The sequence below is a fragment of the Acartia tonsa genome, chromosome 11 (assembly GCF_053477335.1).
Source record: "Acartia tonsa isolate MP-2025a chromosome 11, ASM5347733v1, whole genome shotgun sequence".
NCBI classification, from domain to species: domain Eukaryota; kingdom Metazoa; phylum Arthropoda; class Copepoda; order Calanoida; family Acartiidae; genus Acartia; species Acartia tonsa.
The window spans coordinates 48,272,235-48,298,146 of NC_137270.1; the positions used below are offsets into that span (position 1 = coordinate 48,272,235).

Consider the following 25,912-nt stretch of genomic DNA (forward strand, 5'->3'; position numbering starts at 1 on the left):
TTTTTCTAATTTTTTTTGCTACCCAACCGACTTTGACCGGACACCACGACCGACACAGACCAGATATCCTAATAAAATCAACTCTTGCCGACGTATAATTACTAAACTTAAAAAGTCATGAAGTTACAGCTCTCCATCTTACCTACAAAAAAAAATGAGATTGAAAAAACTAGATGGGGGGGGGCTCTTTGAGCCCCCCCCCCCCCCCCTGATCTGTAAGGGTTAAACTTTGAAATATCTCATTTTTTACCACCCCAAAATAAAATAAAAATATAATTCCCTCTGAAACCTTTGCAACCCCTCTATTTACCACCCTAAAAATAAAAAGCTTGGAATTCCTTTTAACCTCCCCCCACGCCCTTTTTTAAAATATTTTTTTTAATTTTTTAAATGAATTGAAAATAGTTTTAGTTTGTTTGTTTATCACGTTAAAACATTAGAACTGATTCTGTTATTATATTTTCATTATCTGTTATAACTTTTTTTCAGAAACAATGTGTAAATAGCTAATAAAAACAGCCTTAAAGACATGTGATAATGTTTACAAATAACGCAGGTTAATTTATTTATTATTAAAGCTACTCTATATTTCACGTTGACTGTCTGTCAGTCAGTCCGTAACTCTATGAGGTGATTTTCTCAGCTGTTATTTATGATAGACGGCTGATTTTTTTCGTATAGATTCCATGTATTCTTACCACTGATTTTTTTTGTGCTTCGCTGCTTATGGATGTTGTCATCATATTGTTTATATTAAAACTGTTCTGTAGCTTTACCACTTAGCGCTATAGTTGTCTAGCTAGTAGCGAGATCTTTTACACAGACAGATAGACAAACATCCTGTTACTGAATATATGGAATTTCTGGAGACTTACAAAGAAATGGTAAAATTGTTAGTTTTCAGTAAAAGAATAGAGGGAACATGAGCTATATGATTAGCTAACTCTGCCTACGTAGTGGGAACCCTGTGTCGACTTTCAATTGGGTCTTTGAATATCAGCCATTAGCGTCGGAAATATCAACACTAGCAAGTCGCTACAAAAGATCAGAGAGTAATTTGCTAGCAGACGAATAAAGTCCCCACCATTTTAACTAGGCAGTTGTCTGGGTTATACATTTATTGTATTATGTAAATGCTCAAAAATATTTTGTTTCTAAAATTATGTTGTAACGTCGTAACCATATTATACTTAATAAAACAAAGTTATTTAATTTCAGGTCCCACTTCTGTAAAGATCCCACTTACAAAGGCAGGTTTCAAATCAATAAACAAAATATTAATTTTAGCATTTATTTAAACTGGTAGCTGGCTTTAAATTTGGCCTAATACGGCATTTATCAAGTATTTGACGGCTTTAGTTATTTAAATTTTACGAATTTTTCCAGGCTTAAAATACTTTATAAGCAATTCTATTATAAGTTGACAAAATTCTACATGGTATAAGTTGATTTATAAACTTTTATTTAGTAAGAGAAGGTTTGCGGTAGGGTGGTGTCAACAACACCCTTGAATCCAAATTGCCTTAACTTTTTTTCACTACTAAACGGTTTCACACCCCACTAATGAATTGCTGTTTACGCCAATGATTAAAAACATTTTTATACTAAAAAGGTGCACATTTCTTTCGGCAAACTTTCAACCACTATTTGTAATCTAAATAAGTTGAAATTTTGTACATCATCATTAGGGATGTACATGCATTTAACGACCATTGTCTTATCCCTTTATATCAATGCATATTACCATTGCATCTATATAACAATGGCATAAAACTGTTAGAAATATGGCAAAATTAATAATTCATATATTTTTTTCCGCATTTTTGATCATAAAAAAATGCGCAAATTGTAACTAACATAATTTTTTTGGTATAAAGCGAAGCTACTCTATATTATACTTTGAATACGTCTGTCCGTACGTCAATATGTAACGCTATGAGGGAAAAGTGACTTTTTTTCTGATTTTATCGAAGGGTTACATATTAAATACAAAAGCATCTAGTATATAAATAAGTTTGTCTGTCGTTTTATAAAACTGGACGTAGAATATACGTGGATACTATGACAGGGGAAAATCTGTCCTCCATTTAGGTTGCTAACATGGAACTCGTTTGTTGGTCAGTTCGTTTATCTAGTAGGGGAAGGAGTAAAAGTACGTCTATTTAAAACATGTTGATTTTTAACTTTTAACAACAAACTTTTATGTGATATAATTATGCGAATGGTCTTATTTTTGGAATAATGGTTTCTAGGACAACAAAGTACATTTTTACAAGCGAAGCATCTATATATTCAAGTTCTAAAAATGTAAGTATGTTTTTAAACATTATACTGAATTTAAGCAGTTTACAACAAATTAACTTACAATTTTGTTTCGACTTTTATAACATTTTACTCTTTTTATTCAGATTTGACACTCTACAAGTGTTAATGTTCATTTGTCATATATTTTTAGAGCTTTGCTTCTATTGGCGTTGTCATCCTTATTTTTAATATATGATGATTTCAAGTCTTATATTTTCTTGAAACTTGAAATAGCTTTAAATGATAAATTGCCTAATAAAAATAAAATTGTTAAAGTATTGAATAATAAAAAGTTTGTATTATAGCTGCAAATATAAAAGTTTTTATTGATCTATCAATCTATATTTTTTACTAAAACAATCTAACAACAAGGATGACAACATTCATAAAAACGAAGCTCTACAATCAAAAGGAAGGACAAAGAACACTAACTTTTCTAGAGTGTCAAAATTAATAAGCAGACCATTAATTTGTAAGTCTAAAGAAAATTTTAAATTTATGTGTTCGTGTTGTAAATTGTGTAAATACAGGATATAGTAAAAAAATACTTTGAGTTTTAGGATTTAATTATAGAGATGTTTTTCTTATGAATTTGGATTTGGGCCTTGCTGTCCTAGGAATCATTATTAAATAAATGTCAAAAAAACATTTACAAAAATAAAGAATCCTATCATTAAAAGAAGTAAGAATTTTTTTCTAGGGGTACTTGAGGGAAGAAGGGGGTGTAAATCGGCCCTCCACTTTTCATTTTAGTTTTGAAAGAAAACGTAAAAAGGAGAACAATATCGGTCGACCATTTGTTTAGATCATTAACTACAGACAGGCAGACATCCTGTTACTATTGATTCAAAGTTATTTTTTTCTAAACAGACAAGCATAATGAATTATAGAGTTTCTACGCTTTTCATAAAAAAACTGTACTTTACTTCAGAGAGTAATGGGACAATGGGCTGTTTATTACACTAGTCCACAAAGTTTTTAATAACCATTTTTTTTATTCGTTGGTCTAACAATTTTGGTGATTTTGGTTGTTTGACGTTTCAACCATTAATTTTAATCTACAGAAGAGGTTGGTTTGTGTATCATCAGTGGGGATGCACATAAATTATCGGCCATTGTCTTATCCCTTTAGATCCCTGTGAATTATCACCTGGGGGAATATTAAGTCTTGACAATTATTCTTATAAACAAAATTACTGATTGAAAAGTTTATATGTATTTAAAGGGATCTAAAGGGATAATACAATATAACTAAATACAGGCCTTTGATCCTCGGGGCTACCAGAACTGGTTTCAATCTTATAACTTTTCATTCTAATATCCGCGGAAATCTGTCTATAATACGATGCGATAAATATTATTTCTCATATTCATTCGAATCCGGTGGATAGGAACCGGTTCTCATCCATACGAAAAAACTATGTCTAGCATCGTATTATATCCAGCTTTCTACGAATATAAAAATGTACAATCATAAGAATAAAACTATTTTTTTAGCCCGTGCCTTCAGCACCTCAGGGCTAAAAACACCAGTTTTAATCTTATAATTGTACATTCTATATCCGCGGAAAGCGGTTTATAATACGATGAAAGAAATAACTATTACAATACTTTTCATTTCTTTGATATCATATTTTTTAATATATATCTAATCAATATTGAAAAAAGCAGTTAAAACAGGAATTAACAAGAAAAGAAATAATTTGAGTTTACTTAAAATTTGATTATATAGAACTATAAAAATTTACCATAAAATTTACATAAGATAAGAACCCCTTTAAAAGTTTTATTTATTTTTTTTGGAGGGGAGGGTTATTTTGGGTTATAAATATCAGAAAAATTACCTGATTTGGAATGGCTTTGAAGAGTTTTTGGAAGTATTTTGAGGGTTCCTATCAACCCTTGAACCCCTCTACCAACATCATAGAAATCTTAAACCGTAAAAGCCTGAAATTTACATCAAAATTATATCCAATACTTGCATTACTAATGTAATAATTGATACTTTTATAAATCACACTTCCTTCTCAGGGATCTAAAGGGATAAGACAATGGCCAATAATTTATGTACATCCCCAATGATGATACACAAAATTCCCTTTTCTGTAGGTTATACTTATTGCTTGAAACGTTAGGACACTCAACCTTAATAAATCAACCAATCAAAATTTTTTAAAAGCCCTAAAGTTGGTAACCCAACGAAAAATAAACGTTATTAAAAACTTTGGGGACTAGTGTAATTAACAGCCCATTGTCCCCTTCCTTTCATCTATGTTGATATAATGACAACAATAAAGTTTAACATGGTATTTTGCAGGGAGGGTGGGGACATTGGGCTGTTTATTACACTAGCTAATAAAGTTTTATAATAACATCTTTTTATTATTTGGCTTGACAATTTTGGGGACTTTTATCGAATTTTGATCAGTTGGTTAATTAAGTTGAGTGTCTAAAAGTTGTAATCTACATAATGGGTAATTTCGTTTCTCGTATTCATTCGAATCCGGTGGATAGGAACCGGTTCTCATCCATACGAAAAAACTATGTCTAGCATCGTATCATATCCAGTTTTCTACGAATACAGAAATGTACAATCATAAGATTAAAACCAGTTTTTTTTAGCCGGTGCCTTTGGCACCACGGGGCTAAAAAAACTAGTTTTAATCTTATAATTGTACATTCTATATCCGCGGAAAGCCGTTTATTATACGATACGAGAAATAACTATTATAACATTTTCTTATTCTTTTGGCTTGACAATTTTGGGGTCTTTTATCGAATTTTGATCGGTTGGTTAATTAAGTTGAGTGTCTAAACGTTGTAATCTACATAAGGGGTAATTTTATGTATCATCATTGGTGATGTATATCAATTTATCGGCCATTATCCTATCCCTTGATTTTTGGTATGTTTTTATGGATTGGTTCTTCTCTGTCATTATTGGAATCTCATAAAAAAAGAATGGCTTTACAGCAGGGAATTAAAGGGATAAGACAATGAAAACCTTCAAAGATGATACATGAATATATCAATCCATATGTAGATTACAATTAGTGGTTGAAACGTTTTGACACTAACCTTAATTAAACAACGTAACAAATTTTAATAGCTGCTAATCCAAACAATAAAAAACGTTAATATAAAACTTTGGGGACCAGTGTAATAAACAGCCCAATGTTCCCTCCCTCTCTGATTTACGGTCAAACAGGGTCGATATTGACCAAATCAGGAATAGTAAAATTTATCATCACATCGTATTATAGAAAGATTTTTGCGGATATTATATTATATACTAGCGGCTTCGCCCCTAGCCTCTAGGGGCTTTGCCCCAAGAAAAAAAATAATTTTCTGCACCAGCACCAGCAGCACCAGCTGCACCACCTGCACCAGCACCACCAGCTGCACCAGCAGCACCAGGAGTATTTTTTGGGGGGGGGGTAAATTTTCATTTTTGGGGGGGTTGGGGGTGTCCCACCCCCCAAGAAAATAGCTTAAAACCACCGCAGGACCAATAGGTATATACCCTGAAGAGTAGAGCCCATTCGGTTCAGTGGTTACCGAGATCTTAAGCTTCAGACGGACAGACGGACAGACGGACAGACAGACGGACAGACATCGTTCTACTTTGTATTATAGATAATACAATGCTATACACGAATTAGAAGCATGGATTAGAACCAGTTCTAATCCGACGGATATTTATCGGTTTCAAAGCCATACTGGAAAGGCTTTGTCTTATCTAGTCGCTAAAACGGAAGCTACACAGGATTCTAAAAGGATAAGACAATGGCCAATACATTGATCTAGATTCTAATTATGATACAACAAACATGGCAAACAGACTCACATTGTGAGTTGAAAGGAAAATACTTACTTAATTTTTAATCTTTAATAACAGCTGAGAAATGTTATCTTTGAATATTGCATTTCTCAAAGAGCCCTACAAACAGACCGACAGGCAAAGTAAATTGTAAAGTAAATTGTAAAGTAATAATTATAGAAAAGCTTCGCTTTAAAAAAAATCAAACCTCTATCTCTATCAGCCGTGTTAATCACACATTCCTCTTAAGGATTGACAAACAAACAGAAAAACAGACGGATGGGCGCCCAGAAGGACTAATAGACGTACTGACACATAGACAACGCGAGTTATAGAGTAGTTTTGTTTAAAAAAAAAATAAAAACTATATGAACATGTCCTACGATGGACCAATACACGTTGTACTTTGTTGTTCTAAGAATATATATTCTAAAAATCAGACAAATGTAATAATTATATCACATAAAAATATGCTGTTTAAAAAGGTTAAAAATCACATGTTTAAAATGGACGTACGGACATTCTGGTAACGATTATAGAGTTGCTAGGCTTTAAAAATCGTACCTAACTACTACAGGAATCACAATGCACAGTTTGAAATCAAAAGGACAATTCTAACATGCCTAAATTTACGGAAAGAGCTAACCGTTACGGACGGACTGGCGAACTGAAGGACGGACGGACCGACCCTAATTGTAGAAATGCCTCGCTTTTAAAAAACAAAACGAACATGTTTTACAGTGCACCCCCAATGCAAATGAAATATGTATTTTCAATAATAGGAAATATTGAACTTGTTTTATTGAAGACCAATTTAAGGAAAATTGGAATAAAATAATGATAATTGCTTTCCCAGTATGGCTTTGATACCTATTGATATCCGCTGGATTAGAACCGGTTCTCGGCAATGCTGAAAAATCATGTATAACATACAATTTTATTACAAATATAAAAACGTACAATCATAAGAATAAAACCAGTTTTTTTTAGTTCGTGCCTTCGGCATCTCGGGCCTCCAAAACTAGTTTTAATCTTATAATTGTACATTTTCAAATCCGCGGAAAGGTGTTTATAATACGGTACGAAAAATAAATGTTATTGAACAACAAATTAAGAAAAATTGGACTAAAATAATTGTTTTCTTAGCATCATATTCGTTATGGGAATGGATATGATATGAAATATATACGTGATATAGTTAACCATATTTTTAAAATTTTCTGCGGACATTCAAGGTTTTAGCAGCAAGAAGGCCTTTAACTTTACTTGTCAACGAGCTTGCAGGTTACAATATTAAGATATACATTTTGTTTTATTGATTTGAATATTTAGATGCAGTCAAACTCTACAACTCCAACCAGGTACAAATCTAGTTTAGGGTTGGGCCGGATACTTTTTTGGCCGGATACCGGATATCCGGCATATTTCTAATGCCGGATATCCAATTTCGACCGGATATCTAGTCAACGTTCGATATCCGGCAAATTACCGGATATCCGGCGTCAAAAATCAGCTGGATATCATGTAACCGGATAGTTTTAATATCCGGTATCCGACCGGATATTGAAAATGGCCGGATAACCGGCCAGACCGGATATCCGGCCCAACCCTAATCTAGTTATTTTTAAGTAGCGAAGCTAGAACCTATGTTTGGTGCCCAAGCAAAATGGGGATAGATAGCACCACTTTTGGCCTGCCTATTCTATTGACGCCAAAGTAGAGAGAAAGAGAAAGGGAAGGGATACACGGAAACCCCTAGAAAAGAGATGAAGTATTTCATGGTGTCAATAAATTAGGTAGGCCAAAAGCAGTGGCATCTATCCCCATTTTCCTAGGGCACTGAACACAGCTACGCGGAGCTACTCTGTAATTCACTTTTTCTGTCTGTAACGCTATTGGAGAAATGTGATTTTTTCGGCTGCTATTAAAGTTAGACAGCTGAAATGTTTAGTGAAGATTCCTATAACATATATGCATTTAATCTATACATTGTTTAGTCCGACTGTCTGTCGGTCAGACTTGAAAACGTTTTTAATTGTAAGGGTTATTTATTTATTTTCTTTTTAAGTTTGGAGGAAATAGTAAAATAGTTTGAGAAAATCATATTAAGAACGGACGGACAGACAAAGTAAACCAACCCCTAGGTCCTCAAAACATTTAATCGTGGTAAAAATGGGATTGGGCTTTTTTGTGATTCTTTTGGCAAAATAAAAATCAACTATCTAAAATAACTATATATCTTTAATATAAAAAAATAGTCATTAATAATTTTGATATAAAAAACTACAGGAAAGCTTTTGTATTATAATTATATTTGTATAATGATCTTGAAAATATATAGTTTTGTAAGATAAAGTATTTATATTAGAAAAAAAAATTTGGGGAATTTACTTGAATGTTGATTTGGTGAATTAAGTTAATTATAACATACAAAAAAGGTTATTTTGTATATCATTATTGGGGATATACATCAATTTATCGGCCAATGTCTTATCCCTTTAAATCCCTGTACTGTTATCGTGTCTGCGTGTCCAGAGAAGTTAATTATCTGATATTGATTAATAATAGTAAATCCTGTCAATGGATATATGAATATGTGGATATATTGACAGGGGGAAATTTATCGTCAAATTAGGTTGATAACAAGTTCCACATTTATTGGTCAGTTCGGTTATTCTTTGCGAGTGAAGGGGTTGGGGTAAAGGGAGTTGTAGGAGTTAATTGTTATGTTAGCCCGCTCACGGTTGGACCCTCAGATGTCAAAACTTTATTTTAGTGTTTGGCCAAAATGACTTTGCAATTGTATCTGTAAGTACGTCTAATAACACCCTTTGCTATTTTTAAAATCCTAGAAAATTTTTTTTGCAAGAAAATTGCATAAATTCGCAACCTTTTTTAGAACCACTACATAACTCGAGTTTTAAAACTTTTTATATAAAATCCTTTTTACAAAAAATATCAATAATTACTCAAAATTAAACCTGAAAGAAAAAAAATCTCATTACATGTGTTAATTTGCATGTTTTAGGTCTTTTTTTGAGGAAAGTATAACTTCCACATTTTTGACAATAATTATACAGCATGACCCTCGAAAAAGTATTTTTAAGCATCTGCAGCCCTTATTTCTCAATGAATTATAAAAAAAATGCATATGTCCTTGTTCTCCATAGTATTCCACATAAGTAGATATAAAAATATTTTTTTTACCTCCATTAACACCGGAGATTTTTAGAGCTAAAGTTTTGAAAAAGTGACTGAGAAAAAGAATTTTTTTTGTTTCTCTTATTTTTTGGATGGTTATATTATGTTTTTCTGGCAACTGAAAAATGAGACACAAAGAAAAACAAGTTAACTAATTATTTCTTTTTTATTCCACCATAAAATATAAATTTTGAATGGCAAAAAATACTACTGAATGAATTGATTATTTGCAAATTTTAGGTTATTTATTAACCCTTATTTGAGAAAAGGATTAATTATGACAGTTGCTCCGCCTACTTTTCTGACATCTCAATAATTTAATAGGGGGTTAATTAAGCTTTTAGAAAAAAAAATCATTATGTTTTAATTTTATTTTCTTCATAACTTTTTTGTTATTAAAGTTAGGATTGTGAAACAAAAACAATTTTCCTGCTATATTCATAAAGATTTATTTGGTTTTTTAATCTTAAAAAATTTTGCCTAATAAGTAAGTTTTTCAAAATATCATTAAACTAAAAAGACTCAAAAAATATGTGTAAAAAAATGCTTTTTACTCAAAAACTAAATTTTTTATTTCATTTTTGTATAAAGTTTCTGCTAGTAACAAAAATAAAAGGATTTCTACCTTAATTTTGCTAAAAAAGTCGTTTCATGTTAAAAGTTACTTTTTCCTCAGTCACTTTTTCAAAACTTTAGCTCTAAAAATCTCCGGTGTTAATGGAGGTAAAAAAAATATTTTTATATCTACTTATGTGGAATACTATGGAGAACAAGGACATATGCATTTTTTTATAATTCATTGAGAAATAAGGGCTGCAGATGCTTAAAAATACTTTTTCGAGGGTCATGCTGTATTTTTTAACATTTCAAAGTAAAATATAAAAAAACTTAAACGATTTTTCTTGAATTATCAGTTGAAAATTTCATCAAACATGCAATTTAAGTGATGAAAATTTAATAAAATCATTTTTTGAATGTTTAGAATTACCAATTTTCTACATTTAAAACAAAATGTTAACAAAATTTAAAAACATTTTAACATATAACTTCAAAAATCAATAACATTTTATAAAAAGATGTTTCAAAAAATAAATCATTAAAAGGTATTAAAATGCATTTCAAATTACTTAAAATTAAAACGAGAACATCTTTTTACATTGTATTCTGTGTAATAGAGTTTAAATGACATGATTAGTGAATGAAATATTTCCTAAACTCATTAAGCCTTTTTGTGACTATATTAAAAATAATTTATTTTGTTTCATATTGTTTTTTTATTCAAATATTTGACAAAATTTTCCCTACGTCAATAAAATAAAGTCAGTTTTTTACTGTTTCCAGGTTTTTCTTTATAATTATAACAATTGAATATAATATAAATCTTCATTATCTTTTATTTGAATTATCATACACATTAAAATGTAAAGTATAAGCTAGAATAGCACTTTTTTTAACGAATATTTTAATGACATTATATCAAAATAATTCCTCTTAAATATCACACAACATATGATTGGGAAGTATAGACATTTCTTGGAGGTATAATATTTACAAAAATACCATTAATTCTGTTTTTATCAGAAGTTAAAAAAATTGAACCATTCTAAAACAATGGTTGGCTGTCTAGATATTGAGTACACTAAGACTACGGCTCTGTTCTATTGAAATAACGTTGCAAAAAGAGGGGTTCTGAAAGTAATCTACCTAATTATTTTTAAAGAACCAACAAGTACTGTCAGTATCTTTTTTCTTGTAATCTAGCAGACAATCAAATCATAACACAATTTTCATGATAAAATATTCAGGTTTCTACTTCACATTTTAAAAAATATACTGATCAATAAAATGTTCAAAATTTTACTTTGAACTAATTGAAAAAATATGTCACTAGTCGCCGGAAGGGAAAAGCAGTTTTTTGAAAGGGGCTATCTGAGATTGTTACAGATTCTGATATATACATATATAGACTAATGAAAAATGCAAAAAACGAAATCAAAAGCGTTCCTTCTTGGGAGAAAATCCGGGAAAAAGATTTTAGCTATTTTTAACCTAAAATTCACATTGGCAAGCCTGCAAAAAATAAAAAGACATTTTAAACATGTCATTGCTCAGCACCTAGAAGTGGTAGAAAAATGCTACGCATACCATTGGAAAGGTCATAACCTCTAGTTTTCATAAAGGTATATAACGTTTTTGTACTATTATTAGTTTTTGAGCTATCCTCTAAAGTATACTCAAGTTCTAAAAATGCAGTTTTTCATGAATTTTAAGTTTGATACTAGTTACACAAACCTTTTTAAAATTATATTGCTTAGCACTTAGGAGTTATATAATTATTTCATAAAGGTACAGGTACATTTGTATATTTTAAGTAATTTCAATTTTAGCTTAATTAAAAATTGTCTTTGAAATGCGTATAGTTTGTAGTAAGAACCAAGGAGGGAGGGCGGAGTTTATACACTTTTAGGAAATGAAATGCAGTATAAAATTAGTAGAAAAAGTGGTAGAAAAATGCTACGCATACAATTGGAAAGCTCATAACTTCTAGTTTTTTTAGATAGGTATATAACGTTTTTGTACTATTATTAGTTTTTGAGCTATCCTCTGAAGTATACACAAGTTTTAAAAATGCAGTTTTTTCTTGAATTTTAAGTTTGATACTTGTTACACAAAACTTTTTAAAACTATATTGCTTAGCACCTAGGAGTTATATATATTATTTTATATAGGTATATTTGTATATTTTAGGTACTTTCAATTTAAGCTTTGAAATGTGTATAGTTTTTAGTAAGAACCAAGGAGAGAGGGAGGAGTTTTTACACTAGTAAATGAAATGCAGTATAAAATTTTCCCTGGTTGTTTTTGTTATAGTTATTGACCAGATTCTTTTTGTAAAATCTTTTATATGATTAAATTCACCAGTAAAACTCTAAAATTTAATTTTGGCACTTTCCTTCTAGGGGCTAGTGGGGTAAAACAGCCCCCAAGACACTGAAATTATAAGATATGAGATTATTTTCAAAAACATTAAGTTAATTTTTTTAATGTTAACATTTTTGGACATTTTCAATGTCAAGCTAATTTTTTTAACCCTTACAGATCGGGCCCCTATTCCCACCTTAATAGATCGGGGGGGGGGTCATATTGACCCCCCCCTCTATCTCGGCTTCTGTTACAGATAAAGACGTAAAATTTTTTTCTGGTGGTTCATGTGTATTTTTAGAGAAAATTACTTTTTCTAGTTATAGCGGTCAGGCCGCTCCTTAGCCGCTTTTTAGCGGCCAGCCGCTAAATTTTAAAACAGCTGTAGAGCGGCCAATTTTGCAGCTAGGATGACCAAATTTTAGGACGAACTTTTATTTTTCATAACAAAAAAATTACTTTTTCTGATCATCGCCGAAAAACGGCAAATAACGGAAACCGCCATTTTCGGCGGTTACGGCGGTAAAACGGCGGTTGGCGGCGCCAATTAATATTTTTATCTGTTTATTGTTGCTCAAGGATTTACCAAAAAAAATTTTAGGTCTCTAGCTGTAATAGAAGCCACGATATTCATGATATATGTCTGTAGTAAAAGCCGGACAAAAATCGGTCATAAGGTCGGTCAGGGTGCGGTCAAACGGTCATAACACCACATTTCTCATAAGGTCATTGATATCTCAGTATTCACCAAAAAAAATTTAGGTTTCTACCTTATACACAAAAGTCATAATGTAGAAATTAAGATTTATTTAGAAATTTTTTTTAATTTTGGTGCTACCCAACCGACTTTGACCGGACACCACGACCGACACAGACCAGATATCCTAATAAAATCAACTCTTGCCGACGTATAATTACTAAACTTAAAAAGTCATGAAGTCACAGCTCTCCATCTTACCTACAAAAAAAATGACATTGAAAAAACTAGAGGGGGGGGTCAATATGACCCCCCCCCCGATCTGTAAGGGTTAATGTAAATTTTTTTTGACATATTTAAGCAAAGTAGTCACTAAAGATTTCATTTTGGCACTTTCATTCTTGAGGCTCCAAAACACTAAAATTTAAAGTTTAGAGCCTATTTTTAAAGATATCAAGATAATTTTTTTAACTTAAAATTTATTCTCATAATTTAAATATGTAGCCATATGTGGCACTTTCCTTCTTGGGGCTTCCTAAAACATATTAAAATTATAAGTCAGTATCAGATTTTGCCCTGGCTGTTTTGGACTTGTTGTTATAGTTATTTTTTTTAAGTTGGTTCTACGATGTGATTGGTTATAAGATATGAGATTATTTTTGAAGACACTAAGCTTATTTTTTTAATGTAAACATTTTTCACATAATTGAACTAAGGAGTTATTACAGATTTCATTTTGACACTTTCCTTCTAGAGTCTATTGGGGTAAAACACCTTTAAAATACAAAAATTATGAGTTCTCAGCTTATTTTCAAAGATTTCATGTTGAACTTTAATAAAAACTTATTTCAAATCATAGAAAAAAATAATTTAGTCCTTGAAAGAGGTGCCTAATTGAAATCTATAGTGATTATTTAGTTAAGTTATTTGAAGAAAAAAAGTTTTCATTAACAAAATCAGCCCAGTATTTTTAAAAATAAGCCCAGAACTTAAAGTTTTAGTAGTTTTGGGGGAAGTTTTACCCCACTAGCCACTAGAAGTAAAGTGTCAAACTTAATGTTTATTGATAATTAATTATATAAGATTACAAAAATAATCAGGTTAATAACTATACCAACTAGCCCAAACATCCAGAGCAAAATTTTATACTAAATTTCATTTCCTAAAAGTGTATAAACTCCTCCCCCCTTTCCTGTATTTTATAACTTAACAATTTGGGGTTGTTTTTTACCCCACTAGCCCCAAGAAAGAAAGTGTTAAAATGAAATCTTTAGTTGCAACATAGCTCAATTATGTGATAAAATTAACATTAAAAAATCAGCTTAATATCTCTAAAAAAAACTCAAGTCTTAAATTTTAGTGTTTTGGAGGGTGAAATACCCCACTAGCCACAAGAAGGAAAGTGCCAAAATGAAATCTTTAGTGGCTACCTATCTAAATTATGCAAAAATGGTTTACATTAAAAAAATTTGCTTGATATCTCTAAAAATAAGCTCAGACATTAGATTTTAGTGTCTTAGGGGCTGTTTTACTCCATTAGCCCCTAAAAGGAAAGTGCCAAAATTTAATTTTCAAAGTTTTACTTATATATTTAATCATGTAATTTTACAAAAAAAAATAAGGTTAATAACTATAACAACAAGCCCAAAAACATCAAGGGCAAAATTTTATACTGCATTTCATTTCCTAAAAGTGTATAAACTCTGCCCTCCCTCCTTGGTTCTTACTCCAAACTATACGCATTTCAAAGACAATTTTTAATTAAGCTAAAATTGAAATTACCCAAAATATACAAATGTACCTTTATAAAATAGTTATATAACTCCTAAGTGCTAAGCAATATAATTTTAAAAAGGTTTGTGTAACTAGTATCAAACTTAAAATTCATGAAAAAACTGCATTTTTAGAACTTGAGTATACTTTAGAGGATAGCTCAAAAACTAATAATAGTACAAAAACGTTATATACCTTTATGAAAACTAGAGGTTATGACCTTTCCAATGGTATGCGTAGCATTTTTCTACCACTTCTAGGTGCTGAGCAATGACATGTTTAAAATGTCTTTATATTTTTTGCATGCTTGCCAATGTGAATTTTAGGTTAAAAATAGCTAAAATCTTTTTCCCGGATTTTCTCCCAAGAAGGAACGCTTTTGATTTCGTTTTTTGCATTTTTCATTAGTCTATATATGTATAAATCAGAATCTGTAATAATCTCAGATAGCCCCTTTCAAAAAACTGCTTTTTCCTTCTGGCGACCAGTGTATGTTGTAATTCTTATTTTAAAGTTACATTTTTATCCCTGACAAAATCATAGACGACTTTTAAGGGCATCTTATCTAAACTTTTTGAAGAAAAACTTAAAAACATTAATTAAGTATCAAAACTATTTTCTTCGATTTTTCTGAAGTTATTATCGCATTCTATGGGTTTTTTATTATCATTTACTTATATTGAAAGTGCCAAACATTGTACCCTAACTTATTCATTTAATAAAAAAACAAGCGTGCGCTGTATGTTTCACTTTGTTAGAGAACATGAAAATCTAGTGCAACATCCAAGTAATAATATATCCATTCTTAAGAGAACATAAAAAGTTGGGGAGTAAACGAAAAAATTGTATGGTGTGGATGAGTGATTTTAAGGAAAGTGTCTCAAGAAATCAACCATAAAAATGAGGGATTATCCATCTCTTTCTTAGGGATTTTTTTTCCCACTTCTCCTCTAATCTCACTAATTTTTATAACGTCATAAAGATGATTTTTAAGTCACTTTGTCCAGCTACGTAATTTGTTTATTAAAAAAGTTAGGTGAAAGAAAACGGGTGAATTCCCTCAAAGTGTCTATCGAGCACTGATAGCACCATCCCTCTTCTCATTCTGCTTTGATTTAAATAACTAAAATTGTTTATCTTCCCTTGCCTAACCCCTGCGGACTTGCAGTCTTTAACCCTTCGGGGCTACCCAGTACAAAATACAACCTAACCTAACTTTACAATAAAAAAACTACCTTCTCCACCTTTATTCACTTTCAAAAATCTTTCATGATATAGGAAATTTTTTTGACAAACTATGTTCATTTTTTTCATGCATTATGTATGTTGTCTTCTTTTTTCATATTTTCACAGTAGCTTTTCTACTTTTTTTAGCCTCTGCAAGGGCTCTAACCCTGCGGGGCAATCACCTAACATAACCTAAAACAACGTTATAAAAGCTACTGTGAAAATACGACGAAACCCGCAACTTAGTTTCCTTCACGTGACCCAATATTTCAGAAAGCCAGGTGTGAGTTTCAAGAACCTGATCCGCGGAAACAGATCCTCACCTGCCAAAACTCTAGACTCAAGGTTTTTTATCAGTCAGTCATGTGACCGCTAGCTGGTGCCGTCAAGGTCAGGGTGGGAGGGGGGGGGGGGCATTGGGATGTTTATTAAACACTAGTCCCCAAAGTTTTAAAATAACGTTTGGTATCCATTTTTGGGACTATATTGAAGTTTGGATTCGTCGGATCGTTAAGTTGAGCGTTTAAACGTTTCAACCGAGACTGTAATCTCAAGAAGGTTTAATTTTGTGAAATATTATTGGGGATGTACATCCATTTAACGGTTATTAATCAAACATTGATTGTTTAATTGTCTCTCAAAGAATCTTAACGGTTAAGATTTATTAGCACTCCCATTAATAACAAGGATGACAACATCCATAAAAGATAAACAGTGAAACGGTAGGACAAACGGACATTAACACTTGTATAGTTTCAGAACTGAATAATCAGAATTTAAATGTAAATATAAGAGTCGAAGCAAAATAGTAAATTTGTTGAAAAACTGCTTGATCCAGGATACTGTTTATGGACATACTTACATTTTTAGGATTTGATTATAGAGTTGCTTTGCCTATAATATTGTACTTTATTGTCTCAGAAATCAGTATACCAAAAAACAGATTAATCGGATAATTAGATCACATAAAATTTTTTTCTTTAAAAAGTAAAAAAAATCAACATGTTTAAAATGAACTTACGGACATTCTGGTAATAGTTATAGAGATGATACGCTTTCTAAATCTAAATCTAAATATAAGTATTACAGGAATCACCATGCAAAATTTGAAATCGATAGGACAATTCTGACACGCCTAAATTAACGAAAAAAGCTGTCCGTCATAGATTAATTATAGAAAAGCTTCGCTTTTAAAAGTATAAAATTTAAAATTTAATGTAAGATTTTATTCACTGTTTTACAAAGTACATGATGATTTAGAAAATTCTTTAAATAATAACAAAACAAATCATATGGATTTTAAACCAAATATTAAACGAATAGTACAATGCACACAAGGTGCTAAATTCAATAACAGCTGTCCAATTTGAATGATTATCGCAGAATATGAATTTTATTTTGATTTATGTTTATAGTGTCAGTGTAAACTTACAATTTCTTACAAATCACTACAGGCTTGTCATGAAAGGGGGGGGGGGCGTGGTGACGCTTCAGGTAAAAGTCTCCCTAAATACAAGGGAGGGGTGGGACATTGGGCTGGTCATCACACGAGTCTCCAAGGTTTTATAATAACGTTTTCGTATTCGTTGGTTTAACTACTTTAGGGACATTTAATTAATTTTGATTGGTTGATTCATTAAGTTGAGTGTCCAAACATTTCAACCACTAATTGTAATTTACAGAAGGGGTATATTGTGTATCAATATTTAGGATGTACAACAAATTATCGACCATTGTCTTATCCCTTTAGATCCATGCCTACTGAAGAAATAAAGCAAATTAGTTAAACACTATTATAAAGTCAAACCTACCCTAACTTAAAATAATGTTATTTGGAATTAATCTAAAAGGATAAGACAATGATCGATAAATTGATGTACGTACATCCAGATACTCAAAATTATCCCATCTGTAGATTCAGGGGCGTCCAAGCTTTTTATTTTGGGGGGGTAAAATTTTTTTAAGGGGGGGGTAATTCGGTTTTGGGGGGGGGGGGGGGTAATCGCCCCATTACCCCCCCCCCCCTTGGACGCCTATGTGTAGATTACTATTAGTGGTTGAAACGTTTGGACACTCAACTAAATGGACCAACCAATCAATATTCAATAAAGTCCCCAAAAGAATAATTCTTAAAACTTTGGGGACTATATATTCGTATTTCTTAAAATTTCTCCTTTTAATATTACTTCTTGAACGAGAAGTGTTTGATTTAGATAAGATTTTAAAATTTTATAAACATATATGGCTTCATAAGGCTGATTTCTCGTCAGTTTTAATTTCTACTCATGCATAGTTACTTGCAAATAAGTTATATTATTATAAAAGTGCAGATACTCTAAAGCTGTGGTAAATCACAGGAAAGGTACGCAACTGGTACCCAAAGTTTTTAAATATGATTTGTTGGATTTCAAACTTTTGTGACTTTTATTGTAAGATGGGACAGTGGGCTGTTCATTATACAAGTCTATTAACTTTTTCTTATTCGTTGGCTTGACAACTTTGGGAAATTTTGATTGGTTGGTTTATTGAATTGTTTGTCTATCATTTCAACCACTAATTATTATCTACAGAATGGGTTATTTTGTGAATTAACATTGGGGATGTACATCAATTACTCGACCATTATCTTGCGTTATTCTTGCGTTATTGAATCTCTGTTAGGTTATACAAACTATGAGTGTCCAAACTTTTCAACCAGTAATTTTATTCTTAGGAAAAAGAAATTATTTTCATATAATATACAATGTACTAAAGTCCTATATAGTGTATGTATATATAATGTAAGGGATCTAAAGGGATAAGACAATAGCCAATAAATTGATTTACATCCCCAATGATGATACACAACATTTACCTGTCTGTAGATTACAATTAGTGGTTGAATTGTTTTGAAAGTCTACCTAATGAATCAACCAACAAAAATTAATAAAGTCCCCATAGAATTTAACGAATAAAAAAACTTTGGAGACTTTGCAATAAAAAGCCCAATGTCCACTCCCTCCGTGGTATAATGTACTATGTCTTCTATATTTTTGTGTACACTTATATAATCCAGGCATGAAATAGTTTTTGTTGGTTTCAAATTTTGTTTTTTCAAAGTAGAAAAAGTTTTATTACAGCCAATGAAAAGATAATCTTGTATCTGGTAAATTAGTAGATTTTTAAACAAAAAGGGAAAGCAGAAAATAGCCTTAATCCATCCCAAGACTTATATATAAAATCTAAATGACCTAATACCATCCCAGGACCTATTTAAAGCTTAATCAAATGGAGAACTCAATCAGTTCAGTAGTTATTGAAGTTGAGGAGAAAGCACTACAGTTTTATGCAATTTTTTTTCTTTTGCTAACGCTAAAATGTATATGTGGTCTTCAAAAATAGATAAAACAATTAAAAACTTTTTCTCGTATTCATTCGAATCCGGTGGATAGGAACCGGTTCTCATCCATACGAAAAAACTATGTCTATCATCGTATTATATCCAGCTTTCTACAAATATAGAAATGTACAATCAAAAGATTAAAACCAGTTTTTTTAGCCGTTCTATATCCGCGGAAAGCGGTTTATATTACGATGAAAGAAATAACTATTACCGCTCTTTTCTTTAATTTTATCCAAAGAATGACGGAAACAGCAATTTTTAAGCAAAAAGAAAGGGGACAATGGGCTGTTTATTGCTCTGGTCCCCAAAGTTTTGTATTAACAATATCTTATTCGTTGTCTTAACAACTTTAGGGACTAAAATAAATTTGATTGGTTGGTTGATTGAGTTGAGTGTTCAAACGTTTCAACCGCTAATTATAAACTACAGGAGGGGTAGTTTTGTTTATCATCATTAGGGATGTATATAAATTTGTTGGCCATTGTCTTATCCCTTTAGATTCCTTGTTTTTAGTAGTATTTGGATCTAACATGTTTTGTAGATTGTTTATTAAAGGTCAACACACAAAATTAGATTAAAGTTGATTTTTATAGTTCAAAAAATATATATATGTATTCCAGAAGATTTAAAGCTTGAATTCAGCTGTAGTATAGTGTAAATATACTGCTATAGAAGGGGGATTGAGGAAACCTTCTTTTAAGAGCATCTGCCCTTTTGTTGGGTTCATTATTAATGCATGGCAATACAGGGAGGGAGGGGACATTGGGCTGTTTATTACATTGGTCCCCAAAGTATTTAAAAAAGCAATTTCTTAATCATTGGCACAATAACTTTGGGGACTTTGAATTTTGATTGTTTGGTTCATTAAGTTCAGTGTAAAAACGATTCAACCACTATTTGTAATCTACAGTAGGGGTAATTTTGTGTATCATCATTGGGGATGTAAATTAATTTATTGGTCATTGTCTTATCCCTTTAGATCCCTGATGGTAAATCCTGATTTATTTTGGGATAACCTTTAGTGTTTATGTTTGGTAGCTAAATATTTTTTTATAGCAAATGATTCTATAGTATAAGAATAAATTAATGTTACTTAAGTCCTCTATGCAAATAGTCCCCAAAGTTTTATGATAACCTATTTTTATTAGTTGGCTTAACAACTTTGGAAACTTTCATTGAATTCTAATTGGATCGTTAATTGAGTTGAGTGTCTAAACGTTTCAACCACTAATTTTATGTATTAACAACGGGGATGTGCATCCATTTATCGGCCATTGTCCTATCCCTTCAGGTCTCTGGTTAATACAGCTTTTTTGTGAAAATTTAAGACTTTTCAATGAAGATGATTAAAGTCCCTCCACAGATTATGACGTCATACGATAGAATAGCCAATAAAATACACTGTAATTAACCAAAATGGTAAAATTTATACTGGCCTCTAATTTGTTATTCTATTGTATGACGTCATAATCTGTGGAGGGACTTTAATCATCTTCCTATTCAATCAATTAAAATTTGTTGGATTAAAAAGAATCCAACTTTTGAAATAAAGGAAAATTTTGGTTTACTACGTTTGTATAGTTTGTAAAAGTTAACAGGGATCTAAAGGGATAAGACAATGGCTGATGAATTTATGTACATACTAAATGATTTAACACAAAATATCCCTTATTTAAATTACAATTAATGGTCGAAACGTTTGGACAATCATATCAGTGAACCAACCAATCAAAATTTGATAAAAGTCCCAAAGTTGTTAAGCCAACGAATAAGAAATCACTCATGTAAAACTTTGGGGACTACTGTATTAAACAGCCTAATGTCCCCTCCCTCCTTGGAAAGTCATACATATATATGTACTATATAAGTAATCTATAATACAAAGTAGAATGATGTCTGTCCATCCGTCCGTCTGAAGCTTAAGATCTCAGTAACCACTGAACCGATCGGATTCTACTCTTCGGGGTATATACATATTGGTCCTTTGGTGGTTTTAAGCTATTTTGGGACACCACCACCCCCCCCCCCCCCAAAAAAAAATGAAAAATTCCCCCTCCGATTTTTTTTTCTTTTTTTTCTTTTTCTTGCGTAGGTACCTATTTTTCCCCAATTTTTTTTCTTATGGAGAAGTTAGTTAACATAAAACTACTGGCGGCAGCACCAGTAGTACTTAATTTTTTTAAAATTACCTTCTGGGGAAAAAGCCCCTAGAGGCTAGGGGCGAAAATATATATACTAGTCTCAGAAGACTTCCACTATAGTTGATTTCAGAATTTCCTTTTTGTAGGATATATTTCATACATTTTTTGGGGTTAAACTTTATAGTGATTTACTACAGGATCTAAAGGGATAAGACAATTGCCGATAAATTGATGTATATCCCTAATGATGATAATATAATATGATAAAAAGTGTTAAGCTAACAAATAAGAAAACTTTATTTTAAAACTTTGGGAACTAGTGTAATAAAGAGCCCATTGTCCCCTCTCTCTCTTGATATTAACAAATTTCTTCCTTATGCTAAAGTAATAGGTTTTTTTGTATGAAGCTTAAGATCTTAATAACTACTGAACTGATTGGCTTCTCACATTTAGAAAAGCTAGTGATGATACTAAATATGAACTTTTTAGTAGATTAAAATTATTGGTTGACTCGTTTAAACACCCAACCTAATGATCCAACCAATCAATATTCAGGTCCCTAAACTTGTTTAGCTAAGAAATAAGAAAACTTTATTAAGAACTTTGAGGACTAGTGTAATAATTACAGATCTGCGGTGAATTCTTTCAAAAAAAATATTATGGTCGCTGCTCGTTAATGAGGAAAATTTGTTTTGTTTTAAAAATCCTCTAAAATCGCATAATAATCTACAAAAATAATATAAAATCATAAACAGGTGATATTGTTAAATTTTTGTAGATTTTGGTGGATTTTTTACAAAAACCAATTTTCCTCACCAGTGATCAGCGACCATAATTTTTTTTAAAGAATCCACCTCTGATTGACTTCTACTTTTTAAGGAAGCTTTATGGCTTTTTACATTTAGACTTTTTCCTTGTGATGGTTTTAAGCTATATTTTTGCCAATTCTATACCCCTTTGATTACAAATCCTCTAGATTCTAGGAGCGCATCCGCTGATTTTTATTAAAGGAAATCAACTGTACTTGTTACACAAAGTCAATTTTAAAGGCGAAGCTTTTCTATAATTAGGGTCGGTCCGTTCGTACGTCACATACAGTTAGCTCTTTTCGTTAATTTAAACACGTTAGAATTGTCCTATCGATTTCAAAGTTTGCATGATGATTCCTATAGGATTTAGGTACGAGTTAGAAACATCAAATTTTTATGTGATAAAATTTTCCGATTGATCTGAATTCGCTTTTATGGATGTTGTCATCCTTGTTATATTATTAATCAACAAATTTTATAATTTTCAGACTTATATTATTATGAAAATAATTTCTACTGGTAAAGTGCTTAATGTTAAAATATTGATTTTAAATAATTTTAAAAAAAGTTATTATTAGAATAATTATGTATAAGTATAGATGAATAACTCAGACAAATAGCTGGCCCAAGTGGTGGAGACCATTTACGTGTGCTACCAATTTGTTTTGTTATTTTGTAGTGACTTCGCTGTATATTTCCGACGCTATTAGCTACTTTACAAAATCGAGATAGGGTCTCCATCCTGTGAGTTATATTTAGCTCATAAGTCATTCCTCATCTATTCTTTTACTTTAATATTAAGATAATTAGATAATTTTTGTATAAGGAAGTTATGATAACATTTAAAAACACTCTAGTTATTATCTATTTAACTGAAGGATATGGTTCTCCTTTACCGTGTAGCTTCTCATAGGTCCTGTGAAGGTTTTTAACTATTTTTAGTTAGGGTACCACTATACCTAGAGAAACCTCTAGAAAAATAAAACCTCCATTGTTTTTTACTTTTTATAATTATAAATAAAATTCGAATTCAAACCTCCCTCATACCTTTTACCATAAGTGCCCCTAGAGGCTCTAGGGGCGTAGCCGCTAGTTGTTATTTACAAAAATAAAATAATTTTAAATATGAATAAGAATAAGATATATGCTAAGAAAGTTACATATAAACAAGTATGACATAAGGAGCATGGAGTGAGAGGACATTGGGCTGTGTATTACACTAGTCCCCAAAGTTTTATGATAACGTTTTTTTATTTTGATTCTTTTTACTGGTTCTTTTATTAAGTTAGGTGTCCAAATGTTTTAACCACTAATTGTAATTTTTTAGGAATGTACATCAATTTAATGGAAAATGTCTTATCCCTCTAGATCCCTGCATAAGAAGAGAATAAATTGGGAGATTAGGATACTTAAGTGTTATTTTAAGATAAGAAAATAAATAAGTATTTTTCTTGTCATATAATATGGAGAAAAAAAACATTGACTACAACTTGTATAAGCTATGTTTTAAGCTATTTTATGAGATAACAGTATATTTTATATAAACAAGGATGACAACATCCTTAAAAGCAAAGCTCTGAAATGGCATGATATAAATGTATAAGTCTAAAAAAATTATAAATAGACTTTGTTACAAAACTGCTTAAATACAGTATACTGTTTACCAACATACTTATATTTTAAGGACTTTATTACAAAACTGTTATAATTTTACAAAATTCTTCTAAAATTTGAATGCCCCCTATTAAGAAACAATGAACCAAATTTTAAAACCCGTCATTATAACCCCTCCCCCTTGGTTAAAAATAAAAAGCTTGGACGTCAATCGTATGAATTATTTTGCTTTTCTCTTATTCATATGTTAAGATGTATGTTAACTTTGAGATATTGTATTTCAACCAGGAATCTAAAAAAAAGACAATGGCCGATAAATTAATCTACAGTCCCAATTATGATACACAAAACCAAACCTATGTAGATTAGAATTAGTGGTTGAAACGTTCTGACACTTAACTTAACAAACTAATCAATCAAAAATCGATAAAATCCCCAAAAAGTTTTAAGCCAACGAATAAGAAAACGTTATCATAAAACTTTGGGGACTAGAGTAATAAACAGCCCATTGTCCCCTCCCTCCCTGCATTCCAACTCACAATCTCTCACTTGAACTGGAATGTAAAGTGTCTGGCATATAATTCTTTGTCTCGTATTCATTCGAAACCGAATAATATCCGGTGGATTAGAACCGGTTCTCATCCATACGAAAAACTATTTCTAGCATCGTATTAAATCCAGTTTTTTACGATTAAAAAAATGTACAATAATAAGATTAAAACCAGTTTTTAAGCCCCGAGAAACCAAAGGCACGGGCAAAAATTATTTTGTACATTTTATATCCGCGGAAAGCTGTTTATAATACGATGCTAGAAATAACTATTATTCATTCCTCCTAGTTTAGTTTTTCTTTTTTAGTAGCGAATCTGCTCCATAATGCACTCTGTCTGTCTGTCAGTTAGTCCATAACATTATGGGGGAAATTCATGACAGACGTCTGATTTTTTGTACAGATTCTCTTTACCAATCAGCATTTACTTTGTTCATTTGTTTGTCAGTCTTTCTACAACATAAAAATAGTAAAAAATATAAAACTTGTGAGAAAGGTTTCGTGATTTAATGTAATTTTTTATGATTCTTGAATTCAACAAATGTTCTTTAAATCTACATGTCGGTATTACCAATCATGATTGTTCAAAGCTTCGATACTTATGGATGTTGTCATCTTTTATATTTGGATTTTTCATTTTGTTTTTATATTTGTGAGTTTGCTTAACCTAGAAAGACGGATATATTTAAAAGCTTATTATAGTGCCTAAAAATGACGTTATACAATTCATTGATAAATTAAAATGTATACAGGCCTGCCATTCCATAATTTAGTCTATGTATTGGCCTATCTTTGGTCATTTGTGTTGTATGACGTTATGTTTGTATAGGCACAATAAACAGCTTCGACTGTAAAATATCTTTAGTCTAAGACAACTGACAAAAAAAAACTTACTACTTTGCACATAGAAATCTTTAGAAGTTGTTATTTAATTCATTTCAAATTTATAATTTATAATTTATAATTTTGTTGGTCTCCAAATCAAAATTCAAGACCAGAGGTTTTGAAAGGAAGATAATCCTTTGAAAGGAAATTTTGCTCTCTTCATAGATACAATAGATATAGTACATCTAGATTGTCATCTCTCTTCATAGATACAATAGATATAGAACATCTAGATGGTCATCTCTCTTCATAGATACAATAGATATAGTACATCTAGATGTTCATCTCTCTTAATATATACAATAGATATAGTACATCTAGATGGTCATCTCTCTTTATATATACAATAGATATAGAACATCTAGATGGTCATCTCTCTTCATAGATACAATAGATATAGTACATCTAGATGGACATCTCTCTTCATAGATACAATAGATATAGTACATCTAGATGTTCATCTCTCTTAATATATACAATAGATATAGTACATCTAGATGGTCATCTCTCTTTATATATACAATAGATATAGAACATCTAGATGGTCATCTCTCTTCATAGATACAATAGATATAGTACATCTAGAT

General features: G+C 31.1%; 1 protein-coding gene across 1 annotated transcript in view; it reads left to right on the plus strand.

Moving 5' to 3' along the window:
* The first annotated feature begins 487 nt into the window (after positions 1–487).
* The window catches only part of LOC145332812 (solute carrier family 35 member F3-like), a 133,629-nt gene continuing 108,204 nt past the window's right edge, over positions 488–25,912 (plus strand). Inside the window, exons 1-4 of the mRNA XM_080177879.1 lie at positions 488–556; positions 1,219–1,250; positions 7,457–7,485; positions 16,218–16,289. Coding sequence (XP_080034005.1) covers positions 538–556; positions 1,219–1,250; positions 7,457–7,485; positions 16,218–16,289 — 152 coding nt within the window. The 5' untranslated portion in view covers positions 488–537. The remainder of the gene's footprint in view (positions 557–1,218; positions 1,251–7,456; positions 7,486–16,217; positions 16,290–25,912) is intronic.